The sequence below is a fragment of the Amphiura filiformis genome, chromosome 16 (assembly GCF_039555335.1).
Source record: "Amphiura filiformis chromosome 16, Afil_fr2py, whole genome shotgun sequence".
Lineage (NCBI taxonomy): Eukaryota > Metazoa > Echinodermata > Ophiuroidea > Amphilepidida > Amphiuridae > Amphiura > Amphiura filiformis.
The window spans coordinates 59092559-59116192 of NC_092643.1; the positions used below are offsets into that span (position 1 = coordinate 59092559).

Sequence of the window (23634 nt, forward strand, 5' to 3'; positions counted from 1 at the left end):
GAATTTGTATACAAAATCGTATGTGGCCACCAATATTTTAAATAACATTTTCTATGACGGGTTATTTTTAAACTCTTTGCGAAATGTCAATCAAAAACATTAATCAGCTCGTCATCATCAAAGTGACATTACATTAATGCTTTAGCTCAGTGGAGTCATAAACATGAGAAGAAATTTTTGCTAGCGTTTTAATTTCATACGGTGTTGGTTGCTAAGTAAGCTGGGTGTTTTTATTGTTCTGTCTCATATCTTGTCTTAAAGGGTACATGTAGAGCAAGGGCAAAATTGTTTCCACCCTTCCACGTACCTACGTTCCCCAAGTAATATCAACCAGACTCAACCCAGTCCCAAGCATTTTGCAGTAATCCAGTGTGATGCCCAAATGCCAATCCAAATACTTGAAATGTCCACCTTTTTCTGTAAAAAATATTGAAATCAGCATTTTATGAAGTAAAAATTTACAAAAGGTCCACTTTTTAGCCACTGCTGACCCCCCAAATAAATCCTGTAGAGAGGGCCTGCCCGGACCTACTTGATTTTTTGTACCCCGTACTGGCAGAACCGAAATCAGTGTGCTTGTCCCAACCCATGCAAGCATTTTCTTTACTAGATCATTATACTAATTAGAAATTAGATTTGCAGTGCGCTTCTGCGCTAATTATGCATGCGCTTACTTGATGACCGTATGACCGCGACATGCATTGTGGTAACGTTCAACGTTCTTGCAGCCCTATGTACACTGCATTCGCATCACTGAGGACTTACTGAGGAGGGAAACTGAGTGATATGATAAATTTGCATTCAGACATTTCCAGACGTGCATCTTTTTGTATTTGTTAATTATTATCTATATTTCATTTGCGTTAACCTGCTAATGCCAGCCACACCAGAGGTAAAACCCAGCGATAATCACCGGGGGGGGGGGGGGACTTGGTACACATGACCGGACGGGCCGTGCTGCAAACATGGGTAGCATTTTTTGTCTTTTGATATATCAATGACCTCTTTTTCCGAAAAATAGCCCAATGCCCCCCCCACTTTTGAAAACCTGCTACTGGGAGCATTAATGCCCTTAGAATGGGCACAATATAAGCCTCAACCTAGGGGACATTAAATGACAGCACTCAGAAAAAATTAGGGTCTTTTGGAGAGACCAGGTATAAATGTACCAAACTTACGAATCTCTTGTTTTAAATTTGTTAAAATTTTCCTAAATAATGTGTTGTTGAAAAACATAATTATGGGAATATCGGTCTTCTTAAAAACTGAAGTGTCGTCGTTGTGTAAGAAAGTGTATGGGGATTTTAACCCCTTACAGAAGTGGACCTAAAATAGTAGAGGTTCCTTCCTCCCCTTTCCCAGGCAAGAAAATTAAAAAAAAGTAAAGAAAAAAATCCCAAATTGGCATAATAGGAAAGGAAAATGGTTGCAGAATAGTTGGAGCATTATTTTGTTAAAATGGAATCTGTTAATATGTTGAATCAAGCAATGCATACGCAATACAAGTTCATATGCTTCACGAGTTGTTTCATATTTAGGTTTATTTATAATAGATTGTGCGAGATGGTGGGAAGATTTATTTAAAAAGTGGTTTATTGAGGTATTTATTTCATCACGTGATGTTAAGAACCGCAGATCCTGCCCATATTTTGAATGATATATGCGTCTTTTTGGTGTGATTTAGTTACCTAATTATGGGAACACCAAGGAAAGTTTCTATAGGAAAAAAAGTTTTGCAATCGAGAAATATACAGATGGTCGTCTCTGCGCTAATATGTTTTCTGTAACTAGTTTACGTGAAGTTGATATCATTATCATTATGTCTCTGTAAAACTTTCAAAACCAAATGACTATCAGGAAGCCATTGTCTGAGTGTTATACGTATTCAGACTAGGGCAATATTCAGTGTGCACCAAGCCATATTGTACATGGCGTGATTAACCAAAACGGGAAGCTCGAGTTGACCTTTCACGTACCAGTACACCATGTTATTAATTCACTCTATATGGATGTATAAGCAAGGTTTCCAGACTAGTGAGCAAGCAAGCGCCCCTGCATGGCAGCCAGCTGGCTGGCTCAACCTGTATTCTGTTCACCTCATTTGCATATGTAATCAATAAGTTGAGTGACTGAGCATGCCCGATAGACTGTTGCTATGTCGTTGACCTTCTACGTGGTAACCTCCAAGCTAATGTGGGAGGACCTTCTCTAGATTGACTAGGGCACTGTGAAAGTGGTTATTTTCGCATACCGAAATGTTCGCATATATTTGGATGGAGCGAATATACACGTTTATATTTTCGCAGACTTATTTTAATTACAATTTACAAGTATTTTGTATTCCAAACGTGTGTACTCGGCAACAATTTTGCGGCTGTTGCTTCATTCACATAGTTGGCGAAAATGAAAATATATAGTCGTTATAAAACAACTGATTATACATTAGGCTTCTGAAACCTGTCAAAAATGACACTGACTGGTACTGCATGTCCTCTACTCCAGAGAAAATGAGCAAGAATTTTATCCACAAGTTCACAACAACTTTAGGAACTTTGGTGGACTGCCAATTTCATGACACCGAAATTGGTGTACAAAGAAAAATTGGATGAATTATCGGCTTATGGTTGTGCGATTTCATATGAGCAAATGAATAGATTTTGTGAATAGGTTACTGACATATGTTTAACACTTAATTTGAGTCAGTTGAAGAAAGTGAATGTGGCAGGTGGGGGTGCAAAAATTACTATTTTATTTTGTCAAACACTGAACCATACACTTGCTGTTATTGTCCCGTTGAAATACTGAAGTTGTGTTCACTTATTAAAGGTAATAAAGATGTGTAAATGTCGTAATGGATTGAAGAGGTTACATTGTTTTAACCCTAGAACTAACTGAGCCATATTTTGTAACACAGACTACGAAGGGCAATATTACTGAGTACATGTAGGCGTTTTACCATTAGTTAGTCATTGATGAGATGTAAATGTGGATTAAACATGTCAAAGGAAAATTTTGTTTTTTTCTGCTGACAGTTTCATCTAAAATAGACACATGGACCTACAAGAGTTTGAGCCCGGGGTTTGAGCTATCTATTAATTTTGTCTGCAGACTCTGCACCGGTGTTTACATTTTATCGGCAAATTGAACCAGATTGGGGGACAAAATAAAACTGCATGTAGCAAAAGACATTTTCGCTAGTTTCTTTGCTTGCTTTTATAGCTAATTTCAAAATCATGCATTTAAAAGCCTTGCTTTAGTGTGTAGCTTTTTGAAACTGTGAATAAAGCAAATGCAAATTTACTGCTATAATATCCTGCATTCCTGCTACAATGTATAGGGCCTACAGTATGTCGTACAAAACTCAAAAGCTTACTTGCTGAACATGAATAAGGCCGAGTAAAAATAAAAACATGTTTTTCGTCCGGGTTTTTGGAATAAAAGGAGGAGGAGGGGGCTTGTTTATTTTTTTTATTGTAAAACAGGTGCAAATACCCATATTTGTCCCTTTAGCGGAAACAGTAAATAATATCCGAGAAAAGCATCTCAACTTCATAGATATCTTTTTTCAAAAGTTATAACTGAATTTTATAACAAATAAAAATCAATTTGAAGCAGCCTCAAAAAATGAAGCGTTAGGGGACGAGAAACATGTTTTATTTTTTACTCGTTGTAAAACGTTCTCAATATGAGTGGGAAATTTCTCAGAAAATTATACCAATATCTTTGTTATGGTTAAATGTGTGACAGTTGAGACACAACAGGGGTCATACTAACCATATGGTACAATTATTATTTTATGTGGTTGGATCAGTGAAATGAGTTGAATGAAGGCCTATGGTTGAATAGCTGAATTTTCAATTTCATATAATTTCATAATTGGATATTCTCACATTGTAAACAGAACATTTCGGTCAATTCTGCTTCAAAATTGAATCCGTATTTGCTTAGATATTGGACAGAAATAGTGTCTGTGAAACTATAGAAACCAAAAATACTGCATACATGTACTTGTTTCGGACGTGAAACTCGAAACAGCATACTCATTATGCTTCATCTCACTACTATTAATCCTATAGATTATGTATTCGGGGTCTAGTCCACATGGTAGTTGGTCATAGCGGAACTACATTGACCATTCACATGTAATTACTTTAATGATCAGTTTTTGCTAGGTGGCGCTATACATGGTTGGTGACTAATCTCAGTATTCAGGCTGGGTGCATGACGTACAGTGAAGTAGATCGTGAAGCATTGCAAGCAAGCGATTGATGTCAGATATAATATACTAGTTGTCAGAGTTAACATAAATCACTATAGCGGGGGAGGAGTGGGGCCGTCATCAGTTTGATACAGTTCGATGCACCCAACACGTCCATCCGTTCAAAGATCATTTATATAGACTTAAATGTACAAACGAAAGAGGATTAAAGAACTATGCCCGATTTATTTGAGCTCTTATCCAACTTATTTTCCCTGATCGGCCCCCGCGTCACAAATATTGAGTGTCGATTGTCGTCTTGTGGATGTGATTATGGTGAGGCAGCGTCTCTCTGGCATTGCTTCTGTAAAATATTACGCTTGATAACAGCTGAACTCAGAGGAGGCAACAGGGTGGGGATGCTGTCAACGTGTTGAAAGTGTATGGATTTATTTATTCTACCATACTGTGGTGTTGCCAGTAGCAACAAGGAAGTGAATCGGAACAATCATGATGAGTATTGTTGCGGGAAGAGATGGCGTCGTTTTATGTGTATTTTTTTGCACTGTTGGTCTTGTGTACAATGTATAGACAATGTGCGTCAGAGTTTGATATCATATTTGTGGTAAGAAAGTCATACAAATATTGTTGAATGTTCTTGAGAGCAACAGGCATAAATAGATGTTAAATCAATTATTATTTTGATGCCTGGAACATGAGATTCAAAGACAAAATGGTATTCATAACCTCATGAATATACGCGATACATGTGATATAATCATATTTTATTACATGTAAACATGTGAATGCAAATGGAGGTTATTAATATCTCACAATTGACCACAAATTGTGTAATTGTTTCAATCTCGCAAATAAACAAGCATGCGTAATCAGCTTGGGTAAGCCCGCCTATTAAATGCGAATTAAAACAGTGACCGGAAGAGAGTCTTTTAAGCAAAAAGTTGTGTTGAAACAAATTTGTAAAATGGCAGTAATGAATGACAATAACTTTGCATCATCTGTTTTACGGTCATTGTGTGAAATCATTGAGGTTTGTGTTGGGCCTCAGTATTTTTCTGAAGGAGCGTAATTACCGTGGCCCAAATCAAACCCCCCTGATTTCACACGATGACCTTAATACAGATCGCAGGTATTTATTATTGTCTAAATAACTGCCAACTCTTGACTTAAATGCAGTAAATTTACCCCCACATGTGATTATCTTGACAAATGCATGTTTTATTCCCATGAAAGATTGTAAATGGAATATTTTAATAATCATTGGCTTTTTCTGTTTTTTTCATTCACTCCAGATTGTGTGCCTTGTCATTTGGTCTTGATGGAAGAGTACATCAGTAGACAATGGAACCTGTAGCAGGACCTGTGAGTGCTGAAGTGGTACCTCCACCACCACCACCATCATCTAACCATGATGCTGCGGTAGCAGTGCCACCCACCACTACCCTAAATGGAGATGTCACTCATTCCCTATCAACTGTGGTTCCTGCAGGTGGTTCTCCAATAACTGGGCCTAGCAACGGTGATGTGGTAACCATCAAAGAGAAACTGATGGAGGGCGAAAGTGGTGTAGTGTCGTCATCTGACACTTTGATTGTAAATAATCAATCACAAGATGTGATGAGAACTGAACCTACTCAAGTGATTAGGACTGAAGCTACTGAGGTGATAAGCAGTGAACCTACTGAGGTGATAAGCAGTGTACCTACTGAGGTGATAATGAATGAGTTGCCTACTGAAGTGATAAGGACTGAGGTGATAAGGTCTGAACCTACTGAAGAAGTAAGACTTGAACCTACTGAAGTGATAAGGCCTGAACCTACCACAGTAATGAGGCCTGAACCTACTGAAGTGATAAGGCCTGAACCTACTGAAGTGATAAGGCCTGTACCTACTGAAGTAATAAGGCCTGAACCTACTGAACTGACAAGGCTTCAGCCTACTGAAGTGATAAGGCCTGAACCTACCGAAGTGATAAGACCTGAACCTACTGAAGTGATAAGACCTGAACCTACTGAAGTGATAAGGTCTGAGCCCACTGAAGTAATAAGAACTGAACCTACTGAAGTCATAAGGCCTGAACCTACTGAAGTGATAAGGTATGAACCTACTGAAGTGGTTCCTGCACATGTTGAACCTGTTGCAAGAACAGAAACAATTGTCTCAATGAACTCAGTAGCAGCCTGTGAGCCTTCAGCCGACCAAATGGTCAGGACTGGTAATGAATTACTCCAACAAAAGCCGACTGAAGGAGATTCTGAAACAGTTAGTCCAGTTGAAGAAGTGGTAGAATCATCTACACCTACAGATGCCATAGTAGTAGTTGAAAAAAGTAGTAACATTGTGCCTAATATGATAGAAACTGTTGCAGCTGCCCTATCCCGACCTGCTGGCAGGACAGCAACAAATGAAACTCTCCCAAATGAACCCCCACAGCGGCAGGTTATCAGTACTTCACACAACCCTCCATTATCACACCAGGGTAGTGGCAACGATGCTATAAACAATGAAGGAGTTAACGAGCCTGTTCAAATTGTGAATAGACCCCTGTCAGCTATGCTGTCTTCACCAAGTATGAGTTTGAGTAGCTCGAGAAAGAACAGAAGGAAAGCAAGTCGGCCCATGCAGATCAATAGGGTTGCCGCAGATGTCGAGCTAGAAAGTTCCAGTCAAGAAAGTAATAACGAGGTGAACATTGAGAGCATGATCCATGCCGCATCCGATATTACAGATTTCTGCGATATAGCGAACAGATTCATAGGCGGCGATGATGATGATGATGTTGCTATGGCGAACGATGATGATCCCAGTTCTAACCTTACCCCACCTACGCATTCTACCAGCAGTACTCCTTCGGAACAAATCCCTGATATCCACACAGTGCCTGTGCAAGAGATGACCAAAGTGGCCATAGCACGTCAGCAAAACATTCCTCTAACCACCTCAAGTGTTCCAATATCCAATCAGCAGATCTTACGACAGTCCTCTTCTTTGCTGCCCATAAGGAGCCGACCTCCACCAAATCTGCGAGCATCACCCGGCGCCCAACACCAACCCCAACGGCAATCGTCTCCGGCTGCTTCCATACAGAACACTCCAAGGTTGATCTATAAGGCTCAGCCGGTACAGCAGGTCATACGACAGATTCCGCAGCAACAGCATATTATACAGCAACAGCCACAGCAGTTCATTATGCAGCAGCCTGTTCAAGGTAAGACACAATCTGGGCAGTTAATTTTACAAGTTTTTTTTTAACTTCAAGTGTGGACCTTGAGTTGTGAAAATAACAACATGTGAAGAATATTTAGGGAAAGAAGATCCATGCTTTCTAGGGTCTATGATTGCACGCAATAACATGTGCTAATTTGCAATGCATGGTACTTTTTTCCCCTGCATATTGACATATATTAAGAAATGCGGTGAATCACCATTAACCATTAATTTTATCTCATGCGCTAGATTGTAATTGAGTATTTCTTTGTTCCAGTGTATGATGCGTAAGCCTCTGCTATTATGTAGATAGTCTACTTGACGTAAATTCTGCAAAATCAATTTCTCATACCTTCAGTATCGTAAAAAAATCAACACACATATATAATGATGTTTTGATGCGGTAACTTGTGACACCATAATTATACCAACATTTGGTGGGCAGGTATCTTTGCTGCTGTGTGAATCCTGTTTTGTTTGAGGACCCGTTCTTTTAAAACTTGTGCCGATTCAGATAAAGGCAATTAGGCTATTGCAAAATGAAGTGATGATATGGACTGCTCAGTACCAGAAGTGAATAAGTGCAATAGCTGCCCTGTGAACATTTGGCAATGTACACACAGTATATTGTATTCATCTACACATGGCAGCTTTTGCACTTGTGACAATGAGGTACATGTATCGTCCAAACCAGGATCAATAAGATAATAGAGTAAATTACATAGCGATATAAATGTAGAGCGAATTAGTTCACTAAGTCCCTACTTACACTTGCGTCAATTCACATAAGCACACGCCAGTTGCGCAACTAGCGTAGATACTGTGCCCCATTGGGTGCACACCATTCTATATCAATACCCGATGTTACAAGTCATTTTTTTCCAATTATAAGCCCCACGGCACTGTGTTTGACATCAAAACATGACAGAGCTTGAGTTTCCAGAATAAATTAATGGGTATAGAAATATATACCGTTACTTGCAACCATATTAATCTTTTGGTGATCCCCATTTTCTTTTGTATAGGTATGTTACAAAGTAACATCTTCCAAAGTGGAGTAATCCAACAACCAGGCATGCTAGTACAACAGCCTCAGCAGCAACAGCAACAGCAAGGAGCTGTGATTCAGCAGGGTGCCATATTACAGCAGGCAAACATGGCGCAACAGATGACATCGCAACCTGGGATTATCAACCAACCGATGTCATTTGTGCAACAAGCTGTCCAGCAAGCTGTCCCACAGCAGGTTGGTATCGTTAAAAGATATTGTCATAATTGTTTGGAGTTCTTTTGCCTTGCATCAAGCTTGATGTGAATATACGCAATCATAATTTAACTTTTCATATGCACATCAGGTTTCCTATTAAAGGTATTTGTGTTCACCAGTGCAGACTAGAACTCTGAACAACTATGATACTTTAGGTCATGTTAACCTTTCACTTCAAGATGGATTTCTACTCCAATCACTTTGGTCCATTTGGCTTCCTTGAGAGTAACGTCAGTAGCTTGTCGCAGTTCTCATCGTGGGGGCAAACATGCTAGTTCTTTGAGTCAATGTGCTCAATATAATACTATGTCCATCACGCACTGGAGTGTGCACTGATGTCACTGTCTCAAAGAAGCCAAAGTGACTATAGGGTGGCATGGAGGGATTGGCTTTCAATGAATGAAGTGGATTGGTTTTTGAAAAGTAACAAGAACTGATCTAGCTCAGTTCAGTAACTTGTCGCTAGGTCAACAGCAACACATAAAGACACATTCACATCTGATCCAGTTATTTGTACTTTATCAATCACAGACAGTTATTGCTGTAAACCTTTGACGAGAGCATACTTTACTATGTACATCGCGCATTCACTTAGTTAAACACACTTGTCTCTGATTGGGCTGCTAAAACGATCGGCTGTTGTTGAGTCAATGAACTATGTGTTGTTAATTCCGCAGTGTCAACATTGCGGAAATGCGCTTACATCAAAAGTTTCAGCTATTTACTATAACTGCCTACATTAGTGTGATCGTTAAATTATAGATAACTGGAGCAGATGTGAATGTGTCTTAATGTATTGACCTTTTAGTTAATATGGCAATTTGGTTTCAGCTCCGAAGATACTGACAAGTTAGTGAAATGAGCTTGATCATTTCTTGTTTTATAACTTGTCCACATTGATTCTGGTCAGTTGGTGTAAATTATTAATATTTTTAAGAATGATTCATAGAACATGAGATGAATAACATGAATAGAAATATAAAATATTTGTCTCAAACAATAATACCGCTCTGCATGAACTACCCGCTCAAGCATGATGAATTAAAGTGAACTGTTTAAATAGAGCACACAGAAATATCAAATTGATGACAGTGACCATATTTACCATCAACACTGATTTTGATCAAAGTCTACCTCGACTGTTCAGTGCCAGACATGGGTAAGTGCAATAGCTGCCCTGTGAACATTTGGCAATTTACACACAGTATATTGTACTCATCTACACATGGCAGCTGTTGCACTTACCCACTTCTGGCACTGAGTAGTGGACCTGCAATCTTGGTCGGTCCGAGCACCAAAGTGAACAGATTGCAGGGTACCAGCATACATACAAACTTGCTGAAATACAACTTGTATTTTGATCATATATTATATTATATCTTCCATACAGGTGGTACCTGCTGCTAACTTAATCACCCAACAACAAACCCCACCCCAGCAAACCTTGATGGTGCAGAAACAGGGAAACGTCACTCCTCCGGCAGCAACCGGGAATGCATCCGGCGGACGTCCCGGACAAACCATTCTTGTCCTTCAAAGAGGCGACACGCTGAAACTCGATGCCCATGGCAACTTGGTAGTGGTAGGCAAAGGCGACCCACCAACGGGTTCAACTCCTACTACGCCAACAGTGCAGCAAGCGCAGCCTAAACCGACGAACGTAATGCAACATACGGCTGTACAGAACATTGTACAGATGCACGGACAGATAACAGGTGCACAAGTGAATCAACCTGTCGCGCAAACGCAAGTCAGAGCACCTGTTGTTAGCGTACCGCAAGGTATAGTACAAGGCCAACAGTTTCCATCCATGGTTATACAACAGCAGCAACCTAGTAAGCTCCAGCAACAGTTGACTGCACAGCCACAAATCCGTCAGTCTCAATTCGCCATCGAGAATCAAATCGCAGTGCAAGGTCGGTTGATAGCAAAAGGACCTAGTGAATCGAGAACCGGAGGGGGAAATATATTTTTCACCCCAAGTACTCAAGCACCTTTTCAGATGGTAGCGGCATCAAAGGCTGGACAGGTTATAAAACCAAAGATGCCACCGGCTTTGATTTCGCAAGCTGGTGCAAACGTTCCAGGTGCGACTCAGATATCAGTCGGCAATGATGGTTCGTCGGAATCGCGACCTGCTACTGTCACTATCAAAGCCATCGCAAACACGGTAGCGAAAGGCAGCCCGGTGCGTGTTATCGATGATTCCAACCTGAATAAGAATAGTTCTGGCGATGTAACGTTATTACAATGCGATAAGTGTAAGCGATTATTCGTGAGTAAAGAATCACTGTTAAAACATCTGGAGACTGAAATGCATATGGAGACAACTCAAGATGCTCAAAATGGTATAAAGAAACACCAATGTTCAGCGTGTAATGAGACGTTTGTGTACAAGTCTTCCTTAACATTGCATGAGAATCGACTCTGTAGTAAGCAGCCATGGACAGCTGCTGGACAATCATCACCGTACAATATTGTGTGTAGTATATGCAAACTGAGATTCAAGTTTAAGCAAGAGCTTGATTTTCACATGGCAAGAGTCCATAATGGACAGCAAGCACCTGTTGAAATTTCCCCTCTCACTGTATCCACTTGGGGAACCATGCAAGTTAATGACAAACCAGCTGTACAGCACAGTAAGCCTCCTCTGATAACTACCATCAAAATTGAGCCAGGTACGCTGCCGAAAATCAAGTCGAACACCATAACAACGCCACCGAGAAAGGTTGGTCGACCAAAAAAGATTGTAGTACCACCACCACCTGGTACACCCGTAAACACAGCTGGAACTGCTTTGGCACCATTAGGGCAATCGCCAAGACGTGGCAGACCACCAAAGAATCCTGCCGCTGCTGCTGCCGCTGCTCTCGTCGCTGCCGCTGCCGGAAGAAAAAGTCCCGGAAGAGGTATAAAGAGGAAAAGGAGACATTCAAGACATTCCATACCGGACACGACTCCTGAAAGACATGCTGTTGATGAGGAAGATGATGGTGATCATGCTTATGTTGTGAAAGATGAAAAGGCGACTACAAAATACTTGTGTACTACACATGGCAAGTATGATACAAGCAATCCACGACCACATAGGTGTACCTTATGTCCTAAAGGTTTCTTATCACAGCATTGCCTACTTGAGCATATCAAAACCCATATACGACCTTTCTGGTGCAGTAAATGCGGATGGAAGTCCTCCAGAAAGGACAATGTCATGAGGCATATTGAGTTGCATCATGCTGGGCCAAAGTACCAACAGAAGAGGAAGTCGCCATCAACAAGCAGCAAATTTGATTCTGTGAAGAAACTCAAAATGGAAGGTGTTGAGGATGATATCGCAGGTGATGACGACTTGATTGATTATCAAGCGCCAGAGGATGAATCTATGGATACAGAAGACAAAGACGCTGGTGAGGAGGAAGTTGATGTGGATGTTGGGGTAAATGAGAATAGTAATGTCGATACAGATGATGGTAGTAGACCTGAAATAGAAAGTAGTGAGGATAAAAGCGATGCACAAACTGAACAACAAAAGACTGTGTTAAATAGAGAAGGTCCACACGAACCCGACAAACAACCGAGTCCTGACGAGGGCGCTGCAAACGGGACCCACAACAAAGCTGACGGTCCTGACGAGAGCGCTACAAACGGGACCCCCGAAAAAGCTGACGTAGTAGCACCGGATGTTACTCCATCAGTGCTTAAACCATTATTGGAGGAATCTATGGTCAGCTCTACAACCAATCATTTTTTAGGGTATAACTCCCAGGCAGGTTCAAGTACACTGCAGACTAATACGGATAGTGCAATTCAACAGCCCGAAATTAACACCCGGGCTTGTCTGGGAGGGAAGCAAAATATTAACCAAGGGCTAACAACAAGTATTAACAACACCAAGGAGAAAACTAACGACGTAAGTGGTGTTGAGAGCAATGCAATTATTACTAAATCAGGTGCAGGCTCACCAAAGGAAGCGGATCATGAAATCATAGTGAACACTGTTTTAAGTGAAATGATTACTGCTATAGTTTCAAGCGATAAAGATCAGTTGCTTGAAGAACATTACTTTAGAAAGACTCAGAAGGAAGTTCTTACAGCAGCATTGCCAGTTGAGGAAGTAGAAGAAATGGAAGTTGGTGTGGATAATGGCAAAGGTACCAGTCAAACAAACGATACTGTAGATATTCAGGAAATCTCAAAAGAAACTACAGTGGTTGATTTAAGTAAGATTGAAGATAACTCATCAGTAGACGACAAGCAGGCAAAATTGCCATATGCTGATATATTAGGGGACTTGGATGAGTGCATTGCTTATCTTATCGATGAAATGGTTACATCTATTGAAGAATCGGAGCAAGAAGAAGACGACGATTACAGTGATGTTGATGATGAATCGGCATCATCATTTCAAGATGTGGAAAGTATCGATGATGATGATGATGTAAGGTTGGAAGATGATGCGATGTCAGGAATTGAAGAGATAGAGGATTCTTCCAATCAAGAAACTGAGGCAACTGACAATCAAGTCATTGAGAAATCAGTACCAGACATTGAGAGTGATATGGTTGTTGAAAACGGTGATAAAATTGCTGAAGTTGCTTCCAATCAAGTTATTTCAGCTGTTGAGGAAGAACCTGCAGAAAATCAAAGTTGCAAGGATGTTGAAGTCTCTGAAATGGAAACTGTACCTGAAATGTCTAGTGCAGAAGAACCTCCTGTAGTGTTTGAGCTTGCCCCGGATCAAGAAAGTTCTAATCAAAGTCAAGTAGAAACCATTACAACAGAATCTGTATCTATAGCAGCGTCAAGCGTGATTGATGATAAGCCATGTAGTGAAGACAACGAGCAGGCTTCTGAAAAAGATGTGACAACAGGAGTTGTTCAGAGAGAGGTTAATGAAGAGGTGGAAGAAATAATGATTATCGAGGATGCTGATAAGCCAAAGGTAGCCGATGTCATTGATGTTGCGAGCGATGATGAACAGCCAACAGTGCAATCTAAAGAGACCGTCTCTAATGGTTTGAAAGTTCCGAACATACCGAGTGACCTTCCGTCACCACCACCCTTAATCAGTTCAACTCAACCGTCCATTCTGGGCAGAAAGACACTTACAAAACGTGGATCTGGAATACTTGATAAGGTATTGGAAAGACTGGAACCAAAAATTGAATCATCTAACGATGAGGAAAATAACACTGAAGATGATGCTTTGAAACAACTCGAGAAAGATGCTACACGAGTCATCGAAAATGCAGAGAAAGAACTTTTACAACAACGACTCTCTGCAGCAGGTGCACAAGTCGTTGACATGAATAACAGCGAGGTTACATCGAATAAAGAACAGTTACCAGTGATATCATCAGTGACGTCACTAAGGGATATCGAAAAACCCGCATCACCAATGTTTGCACCACCTTTAGGGCATAGCGTGGCTAATATAATGGGAGGAAGCGATGCAAGGATGGCTAGACCGCAACCAATGGTACCGGGTCAAATGCAATCCTCCTACCCACTGCCGCCGGGATATGATCCACGCTACATGCAGCAATCCGACGGGACTTACACCATACAATGGCGACCAGATGCCGATGGATCCGATCCGAGGTTAATGAGACCACCTGTTAGCTTGCAACCAACTATGGGACCACCCGGTATGCATCCGATATACAACCCAAGATACATGACGCCTCAACAAGTCGCTATGATGAGGCAAGGCTACGATCCCACCACCGTACCGCCGCCGCACATGCATCCGGGGTTTGCTCACAATCCTACCAATATGCCTACCTTCATAGATCCTCCTCCGAGGATGCCGCAATTTCAAGGTATGCTGAGACCAAGCAGCGCTGAACATGTGACTGTCCCATCAAGTCCAACTTTGATTCAAGGAGTGCAATATTCGCAAGCCTCAATGATGCCGGGTAGTAGGCAAACACCTCCAACACCTGTTTCTGTGGGAGAAGTGAATGCACTCGATGTTGTACCAAGACCGAGGATGTTCAATGGCGAAGCTGAACAAGTTGTGCAAATGCAACCTAATGGAGTACCAAATGCTATAGCACAGGCAAATCCTGTTGCTAATTTCATCAGACCAAATGAGCAGTTAGCATCCCATGTACCACCCAATGTAACTGTGGCAAGCACTTCCGGAAACAACAGCCAGTTGAAGCGGATGTTGAGTAGTGGCGCATCGGATAGCAATGCAAATTATGCGTCGATGAAAGCGGCAACTGCATCTGTTGGTGCGACCTCTTTCCAGCCCGCTTCTCAAATGAACGGTGAAATAACGCATGTGAAAGAACCAGCGTTTTCACCAACAACTCCTGTTGGCACTGAGCAGAGTGGCTTACCGCATAGAAGACGACATTCATCTGGTTCAAGATCTAAAAATAGACGGGAAAAGACAATCAGTCCAGAAGCTCGACGCAAATCTTCTTCGTCAACAAATAGCACCGACCCTGATTTTGACATCACAGAGCGACCATACATATGCCATATTTGTGGTAAAGGCTTTAAAAGACGCAACAACTTGTGTGACCATGTTCGAATTCACTCTCGTCCGTACAAATGTGGAGAATGTAATTTTGGCACCACAAGGTGGCAGTATTTAGCCGAACACATGCGAAAAACACACGGTTTCGAAGCAGACGACAAAGAGTTTGAGAAGCTTTTCAAAGATTCTGGTAAGAAATTAAAACCAACCGACTACATTCCCGAGGCAAGTTTAATGCCTGTAACTGCCAATGTGTCATCATCGGAACTGGATGAACTACCTTCTCAAGTACTAGGGGCAAGTTCTTGGACTAACGCTGGTGCATTCAATCGCAAAGAGACTCTGACAGTAAACGACTCTGATTTAGTGGACTTCTACGGACAGGTGGATGATACCAACTTTGCCTCGCCAACGGTTCCTAAACCAGCTAGGAAACCCAATATGCGTAGAGCTGCCGTGGCTGCAGAGAGTCTGATCAATAGAGTCGCTCAAGATGACAAGACTACTGATTCCGTCTTGATACAGCCAATATCGATAACTAAAGCTAAACAGAAAACAATCACACAGGCAGAGTGGCAAGCGTTTATGAAGGATTCCGAAAGCGAAAGTTCCGAAATGAGCGAGCTGAGGGCAGAAGCTGCCAGCGAAACTAACGAAAGTCAACAGTCTCAAGCCACCGGTGCAGACACGGATATGGATGCAAGTTCAATAGCGCCCTCTGTAGATGCACCTTCATTAAGCTCCGTTGACGAACAATTCCATCATCAAGTGGATACCGAAGAAGAGGAAGATTCTATCATTACTAACAGCTCGCATCCAATTAAAGAGGAACAAGTAACCGATGAGGAACCAATGGAGACGGAAACCCCATCTGTTGAACTTGGACAAACCGAGAATCATACCGGTGAAGAAGTTGCTCCTCTTCCGGAAGTTGAGGACACAAATGATACCGAATTTAGTGCTAGCAATGATGCGCAATCAGAGTCCATTGCTGAGAATTACAAAGAAGATGAAGAGATGAGCGAGAGTGTGAATAATGATGAGGATGAGGATAGTATGAATAACAATGAACCAGACCAAGGGCAAGAAAATGAGATGTTGTTCACAGCAAGCGGCAGGCCTCGTAGGAGAAGCGCAAGTTTCAGAATTCAAGAGGACATCAGAGATTTGTTGGATGAGGATTATACGCCAAATGCATACCCAAAGAAGAAAACAGGGCTTGTTATGAAGATTAATTTGAAACAGATGTCCATCAGAGGTGGTGGTAGAGGTCGTGGTAGAGGTCGAGGAAGAGGAGCAGGAGGAAGGGGAGGAGTAGGAGCAGCAGCAGCAGGAGGGGGTGGGGGAAGAGGAAGAGCACTGGGAAGAGGAAAAGCGGAGAATCGTGTTAACCATATGCCTGAAGGAGATGTACCAATCAAAACTAACTCAGAAGGTGGTATCGATTTAGTACAGTATTATACAGTAACGGAAGACACTGCAAGACCGTTCCAATGTTCCGTTAATGACTGTCGCAAACAATTCAAAAGCAAGCAGCACATGCGGGAACATCTATTCACTCATCTCCGTCCGTACAAGTGCGACATATGTGGAACGGGATTCGCACGTACCGATTACCTTGCCATGCACATGAAAGATGACCACAATGTGAAAGCGACGAAAGAACAATTGTACGAGAAACGGAAATTGGCAAACGCAAGAGCAATGGTGTGTCGGTCGCGGCCAAGCAAAGATCATAAGCGTCAAGAGTTGTATGAAATACTGCATTCACCATAAGTTGATTTCACAACTATTCATGTAATGTGCTATTCCAGTTGAAATGCATTCACCCCCCCTACAGAAGATGTGACCTTAATCCCCCCACACAGGGAGTGTAGATTTCAAATGGAGTCTCCCATTCAGATAATCCTATCTAAAATTCACTCTGTGGAAGATTACAATGAGTCCTGTCTCCCATAGGGGGTGTATGGAATTCAACTGGAATAGCCAGATGCGCTTTCCACAAAGAGTTTAGACCCAAAGAATGCTTCCTCCACCATGCGTATGGCAGATTTACCATAGTGTTATACGCATGTCAATTCCGAGTCGGGACTCTTTTGGTCTAAGCCCTTTAACTTTCCCAAACATGTGTTTGGTTCACTTGATGGGTCTACGCAGAATATATTTGTGTAGCATAGTTTTGGTAAGAGTCATATCGAGGGCTCAGTGACACAAAGATGTAACTCCATTTTGTGCAAAAATGAGATTTTGATATCAAAATGTTCAGAAACATGAGCACTTTCCAATAAACACATAGAAGTAACTCCATTTAGCACTCCATTGAAATCAATGGCCAGGAAACATAGACTTAACTACATAAGTCAATGTGGACCATTATCTTTAAACTCATTTGTCTCAGATTGGCCAAAATGGAGTTACGTCTTTGTATTACTGACCCCTCTAATTATAAGAACTCTATTAATATTAAAGGAAAATGTCGGCGGGAGACTTTTGACGAAAAAGTTTTGGACAAGCAAACCACACATATATCCTCGATTACCACGATGCACACGTTGTTGGCGATTAAAAAAGTAGCAATATTATTGGGTTCTTCTAGAGCATAAAGGTCCAAATCACATATACATTTGCAATATCATACCTGAATTCAACACAAGCTTATGATTTGTATTTTTACTATAGCAGATTCAACCCATCGTGGGACGTTTTTTCAAACAAATTCGGTCTACCGGGCGAGCATGCATATCACGCTATGCATGACTCGCAGATTATTGACCAGCAGCCTGGATTTATTGGAGAAACGTCTCACGATGGGTTGAATCTGCTATACCATTGCGAGACAAATACTATATAGCTGGGTGATCAATTGCAGGAAATGGCAGGAATTTTTCGCAAGATTACAATTTTTGTGGTGTGAAAATATGTTTTAACTGCAAACTGTTCAGAATAGTTAAAATGGTGCAAAATTAATACCGCTGAAATATCCCACTATATAGTAGTAATATTGCACAAGTCGTCGTCTGCATCACATACTGTCATATCTCAAAAGGCTGCCTTGTGTGATTTTTATTATCATCATTGTATCTCCCATTGTTATATTTCAGCATACATCTTTTCTTTTATGAATAGACATGAGATTGTAATATTGTGATAACACTGCAAAATTAATGTATGAAGTTAATTTTACAGTGTACCTCATCACAATTCACCTTTTCGGTAAATCCCATAACCCTTTGCGAGTACACCTGAGAACTCGTCATTTGACGTCACGCCGACTTGCAATGCGCACTAACGATGTTCCATGAGCGATGTGCGATCGGCGCGAGATCGCCGTGGACGTCAAATGACGAGTTCTCAGGTGTACTCGCAAAGGGTTATGGGATTTACCAAAAGGTGAATTGAATGATAATAATTTTTAAATCACACAAGGCAGCCTTTTGAGATATGACGGTATATGTAATTGAGACGACAAAGTGCTACTGGTATTTGTCTAAACGTTTGGGAACATGCAGTCTAAAATTCTGTAATTCAAAATTTTGCAAAATACTGGTAATGTTGAGGTCTGAGACTTTATTAAAATGTGGCCTTGTACATGTAAGTAAAAACCAAATTGAACAAGTATTTTTGAAATCAGTCTGATGACTTTTATTATTATACAATGTCAAATAAGGCTATACACAGTCTAATCATGATATAACCTTTGTACCCGGGTTTGTACATTGATCTATTGTGAAGTCTTTGTATACATCAGTGCAAACGTCACCATATCATATGGCGACAAGTCTAATTAGAGAGAAATCTACAGAAAATCCTTTATAACATGTAGAAGTTACCGTAGACCAGTATTATTCAGTTTATTTGACAAGAGTTAATGCACTCGCAGAAAGCTGAAACTTAGTTAGCTATATAGTTACCACGATAGGAATTGCTTTATTCCGTGTGGTGGTAACTGGATCGCTGACCAAGATTCTGCTTGCTGCAGTGCACTCAGTCTAAGCCAGTACACAAAGCCATATGTATTTGTATTCAGTGATGATTTCAAGGGTTTAGAGCAAGAAAGACCTATCTGCAATAGCTGCCAGGTGTCATATTTTTATTTTGTGTACAATATAGAATGCAGAAATTGTCAGAGTTCCATAGAGCAGCTATTGGAGATGGGACCTCCTGGCACTAATCTCTTGATTCAATGTTTTATTTGGGACTCGATTTGATCCAACAAGTCAAAATGTTTGAAATTGTGGATATCATCACAAAGTTTTCCTAAAATAAACTTTAAAATGTTGAAAACTCAAATATTCCATATCTAGTTGGAAAGTTACGATCATGTTTGGTCACTTTTCTTTGAGTTTCTATATATTGTTTTCATCATTTTATTTTAACTTTCTCAATTCCACCTTGGACAACATTTGACAGATCAGATTGAGCCCCATTTCTTGTATTAGTTCTAATAATTTAGTTACTTAGTTATTCAAATGATGTAATGATATGTTTTTATATTTTTCTCTAGTATAATCAGAAATGTTTTAGATGGGATGATAGTTATAACCATTTTCCCCTTTTCATGGCTTATAATTTCTAATTGTTCATCCTAATGTATGTCATCTTTGAATTGAAAAAGAAACCGGATGTTGAACTCAAAAGAACAATTTTTTACTTTATACCAAAACACAAATTGTTGTGAATATATTTTGACAAATTTAAGAAGCCTTTTTTTATAATATCGGGTATGTAACTTTTAAGAATGTTTAATGTACTGATGCTTGTCACAGAGTTTACTTTTGTCTTTGGATTACTGTAATTATTTCCCCATTTTGTTAATTGTGTTGGTATCTTTGCCAACTGAAGGAACATTCCATTATGTTTAGAAAAGGAACATGCAACAAAATAATGTTTTACAAGAAGGGTCAGTTAATGGTTTGTCTTGTTGCAAATGACCCTAAAAATTCAGCAAAATCTGTGAAGACTGCACATTTATTTTACTCAACTTTGTCCATGTTTTTAGTCATATCATTTTCTTTTGCCAATAAAAAGGCCTTGGCTGATTTGACATACGCAGCAAAAAAATGTAATGTCCAAAATGCAAAATCTTTGTCAGTCGGCTCGTAGTCGTCGAATGGGTCATTTATTTATCTTCACTTTAACCTATTATCACTACCACTGCACAAGAGCTTTAAGTTTGCACATTTGGGAAACTTAGTAAAAACCACTTTTTGGTGATATCAATGGTATACATACATAACAAGTCTTTTTGTCTTTCAATTTGACCATTTTTGTGACACGGTTCATTTATAATCTATTATTATCAATTTACTTAATATGCGTTCCAGTTGACTGAGAAGGGTGTTCAGATACAACTCATGTAAATATGACATTTGATGCCTTAGCACCCCTCTTATTCAAGTACAACTGGTGGGCATAAATAGATGATAAGCATAACACAGATGCCACTTTTCCTTATTTTGCACAAATTCCTTCTTTTTTGAAGTCTAAATTTATGCACTTTCATTATATTCAGCCCCTTTTGGGACATTTTACCTCAAATATATGCGCTATTTCAAGCTGTTTCACAAGTTCGGCTTTTTGAGTGGCACTAAGTGGCATCTCTGAAAATATAAAGAACATCTTCATTCTGCTTAGAAATATTTTGTGTTCATGAACACAGTGTGTATTATTTTGGTAGGTTTTAACACTACGACATGCAAGAATTATGTAAAAAAATGCACTGTGCCTCTTTTTGGTGTATACTATAATAATCTGCAGTATTTTGGTATCCCAATAATTGTATTTAAAATGAGCTGAGATGAGAGTACTTTGAATTATGTTGAAGTATGGTTGCCTTAAAAATGAAAAACTTTGTGAAGTGTGAAATTTCAAACATTTTGTGTAATGAAGGAGTTCAGGTTACAGAGATTAACTGGGAACTTGTGCTCTTGCTTAAATGGGCCCCAAGATACTGTGCGACATTATGGCCTAGGCCTGCCAGAACTATGAGATTTTGGATTTTCCCCCTAAAAAAAACATGCAAAAATATGCAATTTCCTGCCAGAAATGTAAAATCACTGATATACCGTTTACAAACGTTCGCCTAATGGCGCACCTAGTCTCCTTTACTTTGGAGTAAATTTCATGTACAAATAGAAATCTCCCTCCTTTAACAATCCCAACAAGAATTAAGGGTACGTGCCCTTATTTGCTGGTGGGATTTTTATGGGAGGGGACTTTTAGTTTGTGTCTAAAATTCGAGTTATGTCAAGGGAGCCCATAGCGCCATTAGGCGAACGTTTACGGTATATGTTGGGATTTTTTTGCAATTTTTAGTTTCTTTTTGGGGGGATTTGGAGAGTCCCAGGACTTAAAGCCAAGTGCTACAATCATTCATGGTTGATTAAAAAAATCTATTAAAGATCTAAAATTCATTGGGTTTTGTAAACATTTTTATATAAATAGATTCTGAAGTGAACACAAGTTACAATTCTGCCCCTTTTGGACAAAATTGAAATTTTTTATCCAAAATATGTGAAATGCATCACAAATAACGCAATTACATATATGTAGCAGCCCAGTTCATGGTACAAGACAAGATTAGGCTGTAGATCTCTTTTAATATAATAGCACTTCATTTAACTTGCCACAGGTTCATATAATCAGTTTTACTCAGTTTTTTGGTGTAAAACCCTTGATTTTAATGACAAGATGTCATGAATATGTGGCATGTTTATAAACTTAGATGATATCGAGATGTGCGAGATACTGAGAAGGAATGTTTTGTATGGGATAGGGTAGTTTATCTAATGTATATCATCACAATGTTTTTTATACTTCATGATACTGTCTATAGATACTGTGATATATTTGTATATTATAATGACTAAAATTAGGGTTTAAGGTTTAGATATTATTTAAAAAACCGCACAAAAATATTATTATAGTTGCATGCTTCATTTATTGGAACTATTCTTCGTTTTCTATGAAATCATTTAACAAAAATTGACAAAATGTCGTTTGTGATACAATATATGTATGATGACATTTACTTGAGTGGAGCAGAATAAACATGTTTGTAAAATGTAACAAAATTTGTCTGTGTTCTTTATATCATTAGTGTTGTATGATACTTGACCAAAGGCCAGAATGCATTTTATGTTATAGACCCTAGAAAAAGATACATTTTGCGACATGCTAAAGGTGAATAGGCCAATCCAGTTGATGTCCATATACCCCTTATTCTGTCGGTCCAACATCTGGGCTACTTCTAGTCTTGGGCCCAAGCTTCACATGGGTCACGGTTTGTTATGAACGACAGAAACCAAGGACTTGTTTTCAGTCGACCGTGAGTCACATCATCAACCGGAAGTGATGTGGCACGGACCAACAGAATTAGCCTTTTAGAAGTATGGTGGACCCAATAAGATGGTGCTGCACAAAATGGGTAAATATGGCAGGTTTTACCCATATTGAATACTACCCTCCTATTCATGTATTGTGTACGCCATGCTTCGAAAAGGCTAATGGATCCCACACTGGGTGTAGATTTCAAATGGCATCACCCATTCAGGTAACTCCATTTGAAATTCACACTCGCTGTGTGGGAGATTAAGGTCATGTATTCCATAGGGTGTGGTCAACAGGAATTGACCTTCACGGTAAATCCCATAAGCTTTTGTGAGTAGACCTGAGATGTCATTTGACGTCATGCTGATGAGCACATCGTTTAGCAAACATTGTTGCTGTGCATTTCACAGTAACGATGTGTGTGTGTAGACTGCTGCCCTCAGTCGTCAACCGTCTGGATTGACGACTGAGAAAACTATGTGGAAAAAAAGTGACGGATTTTGCAACAGGATTCCTGTGGCATAGAGCGTGCGCAGTTGTGTCCAAATTGACCTTTTGACCGAGTTTGTTGTTTTAGAAGTTCAGAGCGCGATCTTGTCACAGCGGCGCTGCGGTACAGCGACGCGGTACACGGGCGCCGCTAGTCAGTTGCGCTACGGCGCACAAGCAAAGTCGCATTGAATAGTTTTCAGAAGTCCGTCATGATATTGGCTGTAAGATAATCAGTCGTCACTACGAAGCATACACAGTACATGCGAAGTGTAGACGGCTGATTGGAATTAGTCTAGTGTGTGTGGGCGTGCCGACATCTCGGTTCTACCCGCAAAGGCTTATGGGATTTACTGAAAGGTCAACAGCCCATTATTTTCCCCTCCTTCAGCAACAAGCAAATATAAATATGAGAGTCCAAGCTTTTCCTTTCTGAAGAATTGAAAATACGGTAATCGGCCATAGATTATCGACCTATAGGGTGGGGCACTTTTTAAAGTTGCAAATTGAAAGTCAAAATTGGAATTTACACACCTTAACATTAAAAAGCATAGTTTGATCAGCTTGTAATCGGCGGGAATTGTTATGCTTACACCACTGCGTTTGTTTGTTTCAACGGTGCTCCGTGTGGAG

The 23634-nt window shown here is 40.1% G+C and overlaps 1 protein-coding gene across 5 annotated transcripts in view; it reads left to right on the forward strand.

The window, feature by feature from the left end:
- The window catches only part of LOC140136274 (uncharacterized), a 67201-nt gene extending 48722 nt beyond the window's left edge, over positions 1 to 18479 (forward strand). For all 5 annotated transcript variants that reach the window (XM_072157996.1, XM_072157997.1, XM_072157998.1 and 2 more), the window contains 3 exons: positions 5512 to 7427; positions 8452 to 8672; positions 10084 to 18479. In XM_072157996.1, coding sequence (XP_072014097.1) covers positions 5561 to 7427; positions 8452 to 8672; positions 10084 to 16959 — 8964 coding nt within the window. In that variant the 5' untranslated portion in view covers positions 5512 to 5560 and the 3' untranslated portion in view covers positions 16960 to 18479. The remainder of the gene's footprint in view (positions 1 to 5511; positions 7428 to 8451; positions 8673 to 10083) is intronic.
- The last annotated feature ends 5155 nt before the right edge of the window (positions 18480 to 23634 follow it).